The following is a 16,651-nucleotide window of genomic DNA, read 5'->3' on the forward strand; positions in this document are numbered from 1 at the left end:
TCCATCTGCTGGATTGGGCATAGTGGAAAACCTGTCTGTCCATAATATACTATTTCTACTCTGGTGAAAGTGATGCAGTGAGATGAAAAGAATCTGCATAACTAATCATATGCTAAACAGGTGCAAGTGAAATTTATGTATTAGATAGCCAAGATGATTGTCTAGAAAATTATGGCAGTTTCACATTCGAAGCATTAGTGGATTGTGGATGGAGCCTAAGGTTATGCGCACACAGAGGGAAAAGGGGTGCAGAATTTTCTGCACAAAATCCGCATCTCCTGGCAGAATCCGAAGCTACGGATTTGCTGCGGTTTTTATGCGGATTTAGTGCGGTTTTTGTGCGGAATTGATGCGGATTTTGTGCGGATTTTCTGCAGTTTTTACCACTGCGGATTTCTATAATGGAAGGGTGCAGAAACGCTGCAGATCCACACAAAAGAAGTGACATGCACTTCTTTCAAATCCGCAGCAATTCCGCACTGATTTTTCCGCACCATGTGCACAGTTTTTTTTTTTTTTACATTGAGTTACATTGTACTGTAAATCACAGTGCGGATCTGCAGCAATTCTGCGCTGAAAAAAACGCTGCAGATCCGCACTAAATCCGCATCGTGTGCACACAGCCTTAAATTCAAAACTTCAAACTATCATTACCCTTTTGCTCCTCAGTGTAGATGCTGTTCTTTTGGTTACAGATGTTATGTTATTGGAAAAAGAAATGTTTCCTACTATCTCCTTCAGTGTGACTCATTTTAATATAAAATGCTCACTTATTTTTCTGAAAGATTCCAATATGATATTGTTTGCAGTTTGGAGATACAAATAACTTTAATATCAATATTGAATCATGAAGAAGCAAATGAGTTAAGGAATACTGTAAAATTAGGCAGTTTTCTAGATAGTTCATTATTTCACTGTATTACTTCTAACAGAAATTGCTTTCAAGATAAGTACAATTACAATGGTAAATAATTACTACAGCCACAAACAAGTGTATTCTGTCCTAATTGAAGTTAAATAAACTATTCATTATTTTGTCACTTCTTCAAAAAATTGTACGCACGTATGTTTTTGCAGATTTTCATTACTTGCACAATGTGACTCTAAATCTTGAAGGAAACTTGTCTTCAAATTATAATAACCAGCAGATGAACTTTAATCCAGTAGCCTTCAGCTTTACAGGCACAGCCGGCAAGGCTTCAGTCACTGCTACGCACACAGCAAGTAGCGACTGTAAGCACACTGTCTAACAGATATGCATCAGTCCAGAGATGGCAGTCAGCTAATGTCCAGACTGTGCTTACCGCCGCCTCTCATTGTATACTGAGCAGTGACTAAAATTGTATTGGCCGAGCCTGTATGACTGAAGGCCGGAAGTTTCCAGAAGAAAAAAAGTTAATTCTCCCCTTGTAATTGGGCTTTTAGAGTGGCTGGGAAGCTATAGAATGCTATTAACCTGCAGATGAAATGCTTATCTACATCGTAACCTGTTATGATCTGGTGGCCTAGGAGCAGCATGAGACGTACTCTGGAGAAGGTGGTACCTGTACTGACCGCAGACCCTGAACTTAACACTGCAACTAGAAGTAGCCGTGGAATGTACCTATCACTCCCTAGACATCTCGACACAGCCGGAGGACTAATTACCCCTAGAGATAGAAAAGGGAAAACTATCTTGCCTCAGAGAAAATCCCCAAAGGATAGACAGCCCCCCACAAATATTGACTGTGAGAGGAGAGGGAAAAAACATACACAGACTGAAATCAGAATTTAGCAAAGGAGGCCACTTCTAGCTAAATAGAAAGGATAGGACAGAGTACTATGCGGTCAGTATTAAAACACTAGAAAATATCCACCACAGAAAATACAAAATCTCCACATCTAACTAAAGATATGGAGGGTATATCTGCATCTCCCGAGATACCAGCTTGGCTAAACAAATCCTTATACAGACCAAGCTGGACAAGACAAAAACATGGAAAAGAACTGAACAATAAGACCCACAGCATGTGGACTGCAAAAAATCAAGGCCAGAACTTATCTTTGTTGAAATGAACAGCAAAGCAGGAGAGACCAGGCAGGGATGTGAATCCTCCAGGAACAATGGACAACTGGCACTGACTAAAGGGTCAAGCAAGACTAAATAGCCCAGACAGAATTGCAAAAAGTGGCCACACCTGATAAATGCTGCGATCCAGAGACAGCAGCACTACCACTTACAACCACCGGAGGGAGCCCAAGAGCAGAATTCACAACAGTACCCCCCCTTGAGGAGGGGTCACCGAACCCTCACCAGAGCCCCCAGGCCGATCCGGACGAGCCAAATGAAAGGCATGAACCAAATCCTCAGCATGAACATCGGAGGCAACAACCCAAGAATTATCCTCCTGGCCATAACCCTTCCATTTGACAAGATACTGAAGCTTCCACCTCGAAAAACAAGAATCCAAAATCTTCTCAACCACATACTCCAACTCCCCATCAATCAACACCGGGGCAGGAGGATCAACAGAGGGAACAACGGGCACCACATATTTCTGCAACAAAGATCTATGAAAAACATTATGGATGGAAAAAGAGGCTGGAAGGGCCAAACGAAAAGACACTGGATTGATAATCTCAGAAATCCTATAAGGGCCAATAAACCGAGGCTTGAACTTAGGAGAAGAAACCTTCATAGGAACATGACGGGAAGACAACCAGACCAAATCCCCAACCCGAAGCCGGGAACCAACACACCGACGATGGTTAGCAAAACGCTGAGCCCCCTCCTGAGACAACACCAAATTTTCACCAACATGAGCCCAAATTTGCTGCAACCTGTCAACCACAGAGTCCACCCCAGGACAATCAGAAGGCTCAACCTGCCCTGAAGAAAAACGAGGATGAAAACCAAAGTTACAAAAGAAGGGTGAAACCAAGGTAGCAGAACTAGCCCGATTATTAAGGGCAAACTCGGCCAATGGCAAGAAAGCCACCCAATCATCCTGATCAGCAGACACAAAGCATCTCAAATAAGTTTCCAAAGTCTGATTAGTTCGCTCGGTTTGGCCATTTGTCTGAGGATGAAATGCGGAAGAAAAAGACAAATCAATGCCCAGCCTAGCACAAAAGGCCCGCCAAAACCTAGAAACAAACTGGGAACCTCTATCGGACACAATATTCTCCACAATGCCATGCAAACGAACCACATGCTGAAAAAACAACGGAACCAAATCAGAAGAGGAAGGCAATTTAGGCAAAGGTACCAAATGAACCATCTTAGAAAACCGGTCACAAACCACCCAGATAACCGACATCCTCCGGGAAACCGGAAGATCCGAAATAAAATCCATAGAAATATGCGTTCAAGGCCTCTCAGGGACCGGCAAAGGCAAAAGCAACCCACTAGCGCGGGAACAGCAAGGCTTGGCCCGCGCACAAGTCCCACAGGACTGCACAAAAGAACGCACATCCGGTGACAAAGAAGGCCACCAAAAGGACCTACCAACCAAATCTCTGGTACCAAAAATCCCAGGATGACCAGCCAACACAGAACAATGAACCTCAGAAATCACTTTACTAGTCCATCTGTCAGGAACAAACAGTTTCCCCACTGGACAGCGGTCAGGTTTATCAGCCTGAAATTCCTGAAGAACCCGTCGTAAATCAGGGGAGATGGCAGAAAGAATCACCCCCTCCTTCAGAATGCCGACCGGCTCAAGGACCCCAGGAGAATCAGGCAAAAAGCTCCTAGAGAGGGCATCAGCCTTAACATTCTTAGAACCCGGAAGATACGAGACCACAAAATCAAAACGGGAGAAAAACAGGGACCATCAGGCCTGTCTAGGATTCAGACGTTTGGTAGACTCGAGGTAAATCAGATTCTTATGATCGGTCAAGACCACAATACGGTGCTTGGCCCCCTCAAGCCAATGTCGCCACTCCTCAAATGCTCACTTCATAGCTAACAACTCACGATTGCCGACATCATAATTGCGTTCCGCAGGCGAAAACTTTCGAGAAAAGAAGGCACACGGTTTCATCAAGGAACCATCAGAATTCCTCTGAGACAAAACGGCCCCTGCCCCAATCTCAGAAGCGTCAACCTCAACCTGAAAAGGAAGAGAAACATCCGGCTGATGCAACACAGGGGCAGAAGTAAATTGGCGTTTAAGCTCCTGAAAGGCAGAAACAGCCGCAGAGGACCAATTCGTCACATCAGCGCCTTTGTTCGTCAAATCGGTCAGGGGTTTAACCACACTGGAGAAGTTGGCAATGAAACGGCGATAAAAATTAGCAAAGCCCAAGAATTTCTGAAGGCTCTTCACAGATGTGGGCTGGATCCAATCATGAATGGCCTGAAACTTAACGGGATCCATTTCTATAGATGAGGGAGAAAAAATGAAGCCCAAAAAAGAAACCTTCTGTACTCCAAAGAGGCACTTAGACCCCTTCACAAACAAGGCATTATCACGAAGGATCTGAAATACAATCCTGACTTGTTTCAGATGAGACTCCCAATCATCTGAAAAAATCAAAATATCATCCAAATATACAATCATGAATTTATCAAGATAATTCCGAAATATATCATGCATGAACGACTGAAACACAGATGGAGCATTAGAGTCCGAATGGCATCACAAGGTATTCAAAATGGCCTTCCATTCGTCACCCTGCTTAATACGAACAAGATTATATGCCCCTCGAAGGTCAATCTTAGTAAACCAACTAGCCCCCTTAATCCTAGCAATCAGATCAGAAAGCAAAGGCAAAGGGTATTGGAATATGACCGTGATCTTATTCAAGAGGCGATAATCAATACAGGGTCTCAAGGAGCCATCCTTCTTGGCAACAAAAAAAAAACCTGCTCCCAATGGTGAAGAAGATGGCCGAATATGCCCCTTCTCCAAAGACTCCTTAACATAGCTTCGCATGGCGGTATGTTCTGGCACGGACAGGTTGAAATGTCAGCCCTTAGGGAACTTACAGCCTGGAATCAAGTCAATAGCACAATCACAGTGCCTATGCGGTGGAAGGGAACTGGACTTGGGCTCATTGAATACATCCTGGAAATCTGACAAAAACTCAGGAATTTCAGAAGAGGGGGAGGAGGCAATTGACATCAAAGGAACATCACCATGAACCCCCTGACAACCCCAACTAGTCACAGACATAGATTTCCAATCTAATACCGGATTATGCACCTGTAACCATGGGAAACCCAGCACAATAGCATCATGCAAATTATGCAACACCAGAAAACGACAATCTTCCTGATGGGCTGGCACCATGCACATGGTCAGCTGTGTCCAAAACTGAGGTTTATTTTTAGCCAACGGTGTAGCATCAATGCCCCTCAAAGGAATAGGACTCTGCAAAGGCTGCAAGGGGAAACCACAACGTCTGGCAAATTCTAAGTCCATTAAGTTTAGAGCGGCGCCTGAATCCACAAATGCCATGACAGAAAATGATGATAATGAGCAGATCAGGGTCACAGATAACAGAAATTTAGGTTGTACAGTACTGATGGTAACAGAACTAGCGATTCTCTTGGTACGCTTAGGGCAATCAAAAATAACATGAGCAGAATCGCCGCAGTAAAAACACAACCTATTCTGACGTCTGAATCCTTGTCGTTCAGCTCTAGACACAATCCTATCACACTGCATAGGCTCAGGACTCCGCTCGGAAAACAATGCCATAGTGTGCACAATTCTGCGCTCGCGCAAGCGCCGATCAATCTGAATGGCCAGAGACATAGAATCACACAGACCAGCAGGCGTGGGGAACCCCACCATAACATCTTTAACGGATTCAGAAAGACCCTTTCTGAAAATTGCCGCCAAGGCATCCTCATTCCATTTTGTCAGCACAGACCATTTTCTAAATTTCTGGCAATATGATTCTGCCGCTTCTTGACCCTGACACAGGGCCAACAAGGTCTTCTCAGCATGATCCACTGAATTAGGTTCATCATAAAATAACCCAAGCGCCTGGAAATAGGTGTCTACATTAAGCAAAGCCGGATTCCCAGGTTCCAGGGCAAATGCCCAATCCTGGGGGTCACCACGCAGCAGAGATATAACAATTTTAACCTGCTGGATGGGATCACCAGAGGAACGGGGTTTCAGAGCAAAAAACAGTTTACAGTTATTTTTAAAGCTCAAAAATTTGGACCTGTCCCCAAAAAACAAATCAGGAGTTGGAATTCTAGGCTCTAAAACCGGAGTCTAAACGATATAATCAGAAATACCCTGTACTCTAGCAGCAAGTTGATCCACACGAGAAGCCAATCCCTGAACATCCATGCCAGCACCAAACTCCTGAGCCACCCAGAGGTAAAGAGGGAAAAAAAACCACAACAGACTACAGAAAAAAAAAATGGATCAGCACTTTCCTTCCCTTCTTCTGAGATGCGGTTAACTCATTGTTGGCCAGTTGTACTGTTATGATCTGGTGGCCTAGGAGCAGTATGAGACGTACTCTGGAGAAGGTGGTACCTGTACTGACCGCAGACCCTGAACTTAACACTGCAACTAGAAGTAGCCGTGGAATGTACCTATCACTCCCTAGACATCTCGACACAGCCGGAGGACTAAATACCCATAGAGATAGAAAAGGGAAAACTATCTTGCCTCAGAGAAAATCCCCAAAGGATAGACAGCCCCCCACAAATATTGACTGTGAGAGGAGAGGGAAAAAACATACACAGACTGAAATCAGAATTTAGCAAAGGAGGCCACTTCTAGCTAAATAGAAAGGATAGGACAGAGTACTATGCGGTCAGTATTAAAACACTAGAAAATATCCACCACAGAAAATACAAAATCTCCACATCTAACTAAAGATATGGAGGGTATATCTGCATCTCCTGAGATACCAGCTTGGCTAAACAAATCCTTATACAGACCAAGCTGGACAAGACAAAAACATGGAAAAGAACTGAACAATAAGGCCCACAGCATGTGGACTGCAAAAAATCAAGGCCAGAACTTATCTTTGTTGAAATGAACAGCAAAGCAGGAGAGACCAGGCAGGGATGTGAATCCTCCAGGAACAATGGACAACTGGCACTGACTAAAGGGTCAAGCAAGACTAAATAGCCCAGACAGAATTGCAAAAAGTGGCCACACCTGATAAATGCTGCGATCCAGAGACAGCAGCGCTACCACTTATAACCACCGGAGGGAGCCCAAGAGCAGAATTCACAACAGTAACCCCTTCATGACCTTTGATATATCTATATGTCATGGCCAATAAGGGGTGGGAAGGGATTTAGGAAGGGGTTCTTCACACTTTGACATATGACATATCTGTACATCATGGTGATTATGTGGCCATGAGCTGTGTCCGCATAACCACCACTGGGAACTAGTCTTAAGTAATACCCTAGCTCCAGCTGTCATGTCAAGGAGTGGACCCATAGAGGGTGTAAGTAAAAAAGCAAAAATAAAGCAAAAAAAAAAACTGTAAACATTTTTTAAAAAATAAATGAAAAAATATTGTAACAATAATTATGTAAATTTAAGTAAAAACAAAAATAAACATAAAAAGTAGACATATTTGGTTTTGCTTCTTCTAGAACGACCCATTCTATAAAACTTTTACACTAGTTAACTCCTTTAGTGAACACCGTAAAAATAAATAAATAAAAAACATGGCAAAAAACCTATGCTTTTTCATCATACTGCTGAACAAAAGGTAAAATAAAACACAATAAAAAAGTTAAATGGAAATAATAATGGTACCATTGAAAACACAACTTTTCCAGCAAAATATGCCACCATACAGCTCCATCAGAGGTGATATAAAAAAGTTATAGCTCTCAGAATAGCGATGCAAAAATAATTATTTCTATAAAATTGTTTTTATTGTGCAAAAGCAGCAAAAAACATAGCAAAAAATATATCAATGTGGTGTAATTGTAACCGTACTGACCTGAAGAGAAAAGCTGTCTTATCACTTTTACCATATGGTGAATGACATAGAAAAAAAAACTATTTCTGAATGATTTGCTAGATTTAGTTTGGGATCCAAGAAGTATTGTTTCTCCTTGTGGAGAGTGACATGTTAAGCATGTCGAGGTGAGGAGACTTAAAGCCGCAATGCCCCTATGGGAAATATGCAAATTGTCTCTTCAGAGAGGAAGAGACTAGTACTCTAGTGCCACTTATTGGAAATAGCAATCCTAACAGTCAATATTGACCCTTTAACAAGCTTTGTCACATGACTTAGGATTAACTCCAAACCATAATCTCAATTTGCAGACACTGTGTTTCGGGGTACTGCCCCTCGTCAGTGCAAAGTGGAGATCTGGTTTGGCTTTTCATTTCCATGGCTCAACTTTATAAAATTCTGTTAAACATTTGTGGGTTCAAGGTTATTAACACACCTTTGGAAAAGTTCCTTGAGGGGTATAGTTTCTAAAATGGGGTCACTTGTGGAGAATTTCTGCTGTTTAGGCACATCAGGAGGTCTGCAAATGGAACACGACTTCCACTATCGATTCCAGCCATTTTTGCCCTCTAAAAGTTAAGTGGTGCTTCTGAGCCCTGTTGTATGCCCACACAGTAGTTTTCCACTACATGTGGGGTATTGGTATACTCATGATAAATTTCCTGTAACATTGCTTTAATTCTAGTGAATCCTAGGCTACTTTCACACTAGCGTTTTTCGGCAGACGTCGCAATGCGTTGTTTAGGAGAAAAAACGCATCCTGCAAAATTGTCTGTAGGATGTGTTTTTTCCCCATAGACTTACATTACCGACGCATTGCGACGTATCGCCACACGTCGCAACCGTCGTGCAACGGTTGCGTCGTGTTTTGGCGCACCACCGCCACAAAAAAACGTTACATGTAACTTTTTTTGTGCATCTAGTCTGCCATTTTTGACCACGCATGTGGAGCAGCCCCCAAACGCAGGGCAACGGGGTACTCGGTACCGGGTCTCTCTTTCTGTTCTGGGGATGTCACGGTGGCCTGACCCGGTCCGTGGCCCTGCTAAGGGGCACCCAATTGAAGATGTAGGTGACAGTGTAGGTCGCAGTAAATAACGAGGACACAGGGTTGCAGTCTCTTTACCTCTTTACTGAAGGCTTCGGCATCCGCAATCCAGAGCACTGCTAACAGGGCTGGCTGAGACCGGCCGGTCCAAAGGCACATCCAGAGTTCCCTTTACAGGTGGAAATCAGTGACCTTCCTACCAGCGCCTGTGTGTTATAGTACCTCCCTGCTGAGCACCATGGGATAGTCCTCACAACTGTCGTGTATGTTTCTGTACTTTCTCTGCGTCCCCCCAGATGATATGGATAGAACGCACCCATATGACGGGGTAGGCCTGGAGTTATTTTATAGGGACCCTAGAGACGCCCCTCTCCCACAATTGCCTCCGTTGTCTTCATTAGGTGTAAAGGTGAGACAGCCAACCTAAAGTTAACTGCCCGGCCGTAGTTCAAAGTAATGCATAGAGTCTCTTACTTCCTCAGCGTTCCGGCCGCCGGCTACGCACCTCAGAAGGATGTTGCTGATCTTGAGGCACGACTCCTTCTGGTTCTATCTCCTTTGTGCTGTGATCCCGTTTCTCACTTCTCCACAATATGCTTCTCTTCGTGTGCTTTCTTAGGAGTCTGCCGCTATAAGGCGCAGGCACGGCTCCGTAACGATCTGTCTGTGCTAGGCGCTGTCAGGATCCCACCCCTGACAGGTCCTCTCTCTAACTCTCCCCAGCTACTTTCTGTCTCACTTCCTATCCAACCCCCAGTTTTACCCATGTGTGAGGAGTGGCCTAATAGATAGGACCTTTTGCTCCCCCTGGTGGCCGGAGTGTGAAGTGTAATGTGTGTCTGTGATACCTGCAAGGTGAACTCTTTTAGTGCAATCAGACATACCATCACTCCCCCTGGTGGAAGAGCGACGTCACTGCAACGACCAGACTCTGGGGCGCTGCACATGCGTGGCTGAAACTCCACCCCCTCCTCCCCAGACCTTACAATGGGGCAGTGGAAGCGTCGTAAGACTGCTTCCGCTGCCTCCTTTGTGCTTTTCTTTCACAGCATGCGTCGGTACGTCGGCCTGAGGCACTGCGACGGGTCCGTACCGACACTAGTGTGAAAGCAGGCTTAAATGGTTATTAAACTTCCTAAATATGGTTTTGAGAACTTTGAAGGGTTTAGTTTTTAAAATGATGTCACTTTTGGGTATTTTCTGTTACATAGGTCTCGCATAATCATTACAAATGGAATGTGGTCCCTAAATAAATTGGTTTTGTAAATGTTGTTGGAAAAATGAGAAATTGCTGACAACCCTTGCTTATTAACTTTTAACCCTTCTGATTTCCTAACAAAAAAAATAGGTTTGAATAATTATGCTGATGTTAAGTAGACATGTGGAAAATGTTATAATCGATTTTGTGTACTATAACTATCTGGTTTAAGGGAATAAAAAAATCAAAGTTTTAAAATTGCAATATCTTCAAATTATTTTCAAATTTTCAATATTTTCATAAATACATGCAAATTATAATGACCTAAATTTACCAATAATATGAAGTACAACTTGTCCCAAAAACATAATCTCATAATCACTGGGATCTGTTGAAGCGTTCCAGAGTTATTACCACATAAAGTGGCACTGGTAAAAATTGAAAAATATGGCCTGGTCAGGAAGGTGAAAAAAGGCTGGGGGGTTAAAGAGTTAATATTGTTTGCAGGCATGACAGCTTCTTTTTAAATCTGTTTATTTTACAATACATACTGTACATTTGACATTGGAATCATGGATACATAAAGCAATGGAGAAATGGGAGCACAAAAAATCAGAAATTATTCTGATGGAGAAAAAATCTAAAAGAACTTCTCATCCAATTATCTGTCAGATAGTTGAAACTATTAACAACACAGCTTCTGTTATATACACTTTTTAATGTAGAATCAAAAAATCTACATAAAAAAATTAATTTCTCATAAACTTTCTCTTCTTGTAAAGGATATTTTACTTTTGTTCTTGTCAGAAAACAAGTGTTCTTATTAGTAACATTATTAATTAGATTTAATAAAAAATAATTTAAAAAAATCCTATCAAACTACATTGTTTTTAATATAACAGATTAAACCCACAGCAAACTTGTCATTTATAGATGAATGTCAAAATAAAAAAAAACTTTTCTTTTACTTTTTAGACCATGTTGTATGTGAAGAAGAATTTAAACATGCAATGCTTGCTCTAAACTGCATATGTCCAGCCACCTCAACATTAATCACTTTGCTCGTTCATACCTCAAGAGGACAGTAAGTATTACATTTTATATAAAATAATTTGTTCAATTTTAAGTTTGTCAACTTATTCTGTTCTTATGTCATACATCTCAATCCCATCAAACTTTCAGCTGTGTTCTTCAAAATTGGAACAGAAACTTCATAAATAAGTTAACCAAACTCACTTATATGAATGCCATGTGGTACTGTGTAAAAAGAACTTAGGTCCCAATTTTTCAAAGCTTTTAGGCCAGAATTCTGGTGTAAAAAGTTTTTTAAAGTTTTTGCTAAATTTTGGCACAACGCAAAGCTTCACTAACATTTAGAATTTTGCTCTGTTTGTCATTTTCATGCCAATTTTACCCCCAGCAGTGACAAAGTAGCTAGAGCTGCAGCAAGGCAGGATGAAATGTGGTGACCATTTATGCGCCAAAAAACAAATAACATGGTTATTAGCTATATTTAAGAAAATCAGAGAGTTTAGAGAAGGCTTGCTCATTCTGGGGTGGGGATCTTAATTTAGCTTTCGAACCTACGATAGACACAACGAAAATAAAAAGTGCAATCTCACTAAAAGATTTGGCCAGGATTAAAGCTGCTCTTCTCTCACTAAACTTAATATGGCGCTATATGCATCCAACTAAGAGATTACACATGCTTTTCACATCCACATGGTTCGTACCATCGAAACGATTATCTCTTTGCCCCTTGATCTCTGTTGCCCAATATTCAACAAACAGACATAATTCCTTCCCTCTTCTCTGACCACTCTTATGTGACAGTTGACTTGCACCTTTCTAAACAATTTTCCCCCTGCAGATCATGGCAACTGTATGAGTCCCTTTTGGATAAGCCCTCCACTAAATCGCGTATTAATAAGGCTATTCAAACACATTTTGAACTAAACAATAATGCTTATGTCCCACCTTCAGTAATTTGGGAGGTACATAAAGCCGTGATAAGGAGAGAACTCATCTCTCTTGCGTCCCATTTAAACAAAATAAAAAAATAAAGAAATGGACTCTCTCCATGAAGAAATAATACGCCTAGAGTCCCAACATAAGAAATCATTATTGCCACACACTCTCATAGAACATACAGCCAAAATACAAAAATTGAAAGACCTCCTTAGAGAACAATATGCTAAATTTTTTGCATCCTGAAAAAAACATATATATGTGTCCATGGAGAAAAAGCTTTCAAATTAACCATGTCACTAATTAAGAAGAGACAGGCTCGCACCTTTATACATTCGATAAGAACTAAAGACGGTTCCAAAACCTAGAAGTATTCCTAAATAGAAATGGTATTTTTACATTATTACAAAACCCTTTATCAATTGTGCCCGAATGAAGGGGAGCAAGCAAAATCTCAAAGAAGGCGAGACATTAAAACCTTCTTAAAAAAATCTAAATCTCCAACACCTAACTACTACCCAGTAACAACAACTTACCAGACCATTTACTCTTGGTGAGCTCCAGTCTGCCCTGTCGAGTTACCCAAAGGGGAAGGCCCCTGGACCAGATGGTTTCACAGCATTTTATTACAAATCCTATTCTGAAACATTACTCGCTCATCTCCTCAATATGTGTAATTCCCTTCAGAGGGGTGAAGAGGCTCCACGCCTCCTTCTGGAGGCAAGAATCTCACTGATTTATAAAGAAGGAAAAGACCCAGAGCAATGTGGCAGCTACAGGCCAATTCATTGTTGAATACTGATCTAAAATTATATTCTAGAATGCTGGCTAACAGGGTTGTGGTCGTGTTGCCTCTAGTGTTGAGCATTCCGATACCGCAAGTATCGGGTATCGGCCGATACTTGCGGTATCGGAATTCCGATACCGAGATCTGATACTTTTGTGGTATCAGGAATCGGAATCGGAAGTTCCCAGTGTATGGTTCCCAGGGTCTGAAGGAGAGGAAACTCTCCTTCAGGCCCTGGGATCCATATCCATGTAAAAAATAAAGAATTAAAATAAAAAATATTGATATACTCACCTCTCCGGAGGCCCCTGGACATCACCGCTGGTAACCGGCAGCCTGCTTTGCTTAAAATGAGCGTGTTCAGCACCTTCCATGACGTCACGGCTTCTGATTGGTCGCGTGCCGCTCATGTGACCGCCACGCGACCAATCACAAGCCGTGACGTAATTCTCAGGTCCTAAATTCCTAGAATTCGGAATTTAGGACCTGAGAATGACGTCACAGCTTGTGATTTGTCGCGTGGCGGTCACATGAGCAGCACGCAACCAATCAGAAGCCGTGACATCATGGAAGGCCCTAAACGCGCTCATTTTAAGCAAAGAAGGCTGCCGGTTAACAGCGGTGATGTCCAGGGGCCTCCGGAGAGGTGAGTATATCAATATTTTTTATTTTAATTCTTTATTTTACACAGTAATATGGATCCCAGGGCCTGAAGGAGAGTTTCCTCTCCTTCAGACCCTGGGAACCATCAGGATACCTTCCGATACTTGGTGTCCCATTGACTTATATTGGTATCGGGTATCGGTATCGGCGATATCCGATACTTTTCGGGTATCGGCCGATACTATCCGATACCGATACTTTCAAGTATCGGACGGTATCGCTCAACACTAGTTGCCTCTAATCATCTCTTAAAACCAAACTGGATTTGTGAAAGGGAGAGAAGGGAAGTATAATACTTACAAAATTCTACACTTAATGCAACATGCAAAGATACGGTACATCCCGTTAGCATTAATGAGTATAGATGCAGAAAAAGCATTTGACGGGGTAGACTGGCTGTTCCTACAAAAATCATTAATAAAATTTGGCTTCCCCCTCAGTAATAACCACGATTATTGGAATGTACACAGTGCCTACAGCAAGAATTAGACTTAACGGATCCCTTACAGACACGTTCCAAATTTTTAACAGAATGAGGCAGGGCTACCCACTGTCTCCACTGCTCCCCGTCATGGCATTGGAACCACTCTTACAGTCTATCCAACAGTGTGGTGAGATAGAAGGCTTACAAATCCAAGGTACCCAATATAAAATGGCGGCTTTTGCTGACGATCTATTGCTGGTGTTTTCTAAACCCTTGAGGAGCATTCCTGCCATGATGAGAATTCTGGAGAATTACAGTAAACTATCTAATTTTAAAATGAATGAGACCAAATCAGAAATGCAAAGCCTAGGCTTGCCCAAAAACACTGTAAATAAAATCTGAAATAATTTTCCCTTTCCCTGGCAAACTGGAAGTTTAACATAGGTATCCAACTAAGTGCTTCAGACAAAGACCTTTTCACACTCAATTTCAAACACCTATTAGATTCATAGCCCGCTTGCCTACGTTCTTGGAAAGATGCTTTTCTATCCTGGATAGTAAGGAAGAATATCTTAAAAAGTCTAATTTTACCAAAATTGATATACATCTTCAATATGCTCCACATCCAAATTCCTATTTCAATTTTAACTAAAGTACACTCCTTCTTTTTTAATTACATTTGGCAAAAGCGTAAACCACATATTAATTCTAAATCACTCACCTTACCGAAAGATATGGGTGGGATGGGGGCACCAGACATCATAAAATACAATCCGGCGGCACACCTAACAAGAACAGTTAATTGGGTCATAGGTACAGTAGATAAACAGTGCTAAATACAGAAAAAGAAATGTCTCCCCTTCCCCTGCACTCTATTCTGATAGGACACAATAAGGACCCAATTTCATCAGAATGCAAAAATATTCACACACTGGCTACAATTAAAATCTGGAAGAAATTATATAGCGCTCTAGCCCCTCCTCTCTCACCTCTAACTAAAATCTCTGACCTAATAGAAGGCCTCCCTCATCAGGCCACACATATTCCGATTGAGCAACTATTCGTAGATGGTGCTCTTCTCACACTACAAGAATTACATAAGATCCTTGGACTATCAGGCCTTACTTATTTGCACCATGGAAAGCTTTCCTTCCATCTTTGTCAACAAAAGCACCCGATTGACCTTAACAGATCTTTAACCCCATATGAAGTCTTATGTGTCAGGACAATTACTCCTACCAAAATCCTATCAACAATTTACTAGTCTCTACTCAAGATAGATATACCTCTAAAACGGGGAAACCTAGCCTATTGGGAACAAGATGTGAACACCTCCTTTGCTGAATCACAGATTAAGCATATCTACAGAAACTCCCATGGCCCCTCGAATTGTGTAAGAATTTAGCAAAATTAATTCAAAATTATTGCTAGATGGTATACTACGCCCAAACAGATTCACAGATGGCATCATGCTACAACTACTAACTGTTGGAGATGTGGAGTGAATGATGGCAGCTATATCCACATCTGGTGGTCTTGTCCGATACTTCGTCCATTTTGGAATGAGGTGTCCTCAATCATACATAAGTTGCTGGGCAAGCGAGCCATCTTGAAACCTGAGAATATCTTCTTAAACTTTCCACTCTGGCAAAATGATAAACATGCTACTAAATTGGCTCAGTTCATTTTAGCGGCCAGGAAATAATTGATCCCAATAAATTGGAACTCTACTACCCTACCCACCATGCAACAAATTTACTCCAAAATCGAACAAATTTTTCATATAGAAGAATTAGCAGCAAGAGTTAATCATAACATTGCTAATTTTCATAATATATGGAGAAGCTGGACCCAATTTAGATCACAAACCTCCTTTTACTCAACTATAACGTTCTAATTATTTTATTACCCAAGGTGCTCTTACATCTCTCTCCTACCCCTTCTGCTTTTACCCCTCCACCTGTTCTCTGTTCCTCTGATACTTATCTCATACTTTTAACAAAAATGTGAAGCTTCTGTAATTCCACTGATTATGGTAATTAAGTTTTTATGTGCCAGACATCTGCTGTGCATCTTATCGGAAACATTATTTTAGTTTCTAATTTTGTCATGGTTACTTTCTTTATTCTGTTTGTTGTACTTTAATCTATCAAGAACATTGAAAGAAAGAAACATGGTGACCACTGCACTTCAAATTCATGACGAGCGTGGACGTTTGTTTCTACACTAATCTTACTCCAGCAGGGACTTGAGTAAGATTTGCGTTCAGGAGCACACAAAGGAGCTCACCATTTGTCAGATAATTCTGATTCATTAAGAGGCATAAGCTTTGCATTACATCCCACCTTTTCATCTAGAATTCTCATCTTGAGGTATTGGGCCCATATAGTAGAAGGTCTGATAGTAATCTCTATAAGAAGTAGGAATCTCTATTAAATACAGACATGTCTTTCCTTACATATCTTCTTGGTTCAGCATTTCCTTAAGGTCCCATACATATTAAATAAAAGTTGGAGAAGCCAAAAAATTTGGGACTATCACAGACAGTATAAAATAGGGGCCGGCCAAAGAAAGTTGTTTTATGCTTCTCCTGTATAGAGATAGGTTCAGAACACACAGCAT

At 41.6% G+C, this 16,651-nt stretch overlaps 1 protein-coding gene across 2 annotated transcripts in view; it reads left to right on the plus strand.

Annotated features, from left to right (window-relative positions):
• Nucleotides 1-16,651, plus strand: part of KCNT2 (potassium sodium-activated channel subfamily T member 2) — a 1,359,842-nt gene that overhangs the window by 722,895 nt on the left and 620,296 nt on the right. For both annotated transcript variants that reach the window (XM_077277827.1, XM_077277828.1), the window contains exon 14: nucleotides 11,163-11,271. In XM_077277827.1, coding sequence (XP_077133942.1) covers nucleotides 11,163-11,271 — 109 coding nt within the window. The remainder of the gene's footprint in view (nucleotides 1-11,162; nucleotides 11,272-16,651) is intronic.

Source organism: Ranitomeya variabilis, chromosome 8 (genome assembly GCF_051348905.1).
Source record: "Ranitomeya variabilis isolate aRanVar5 chromosome 8, aRanVar5.hap1, whole genome shotgun sequence".
NCBI classification, from domain to species: Eukaryota; Metazoa; Chordata; class Amphibia; order Anura; family Dendrobatidae; genus Ranitomeya; species Ranitomeya variabilis.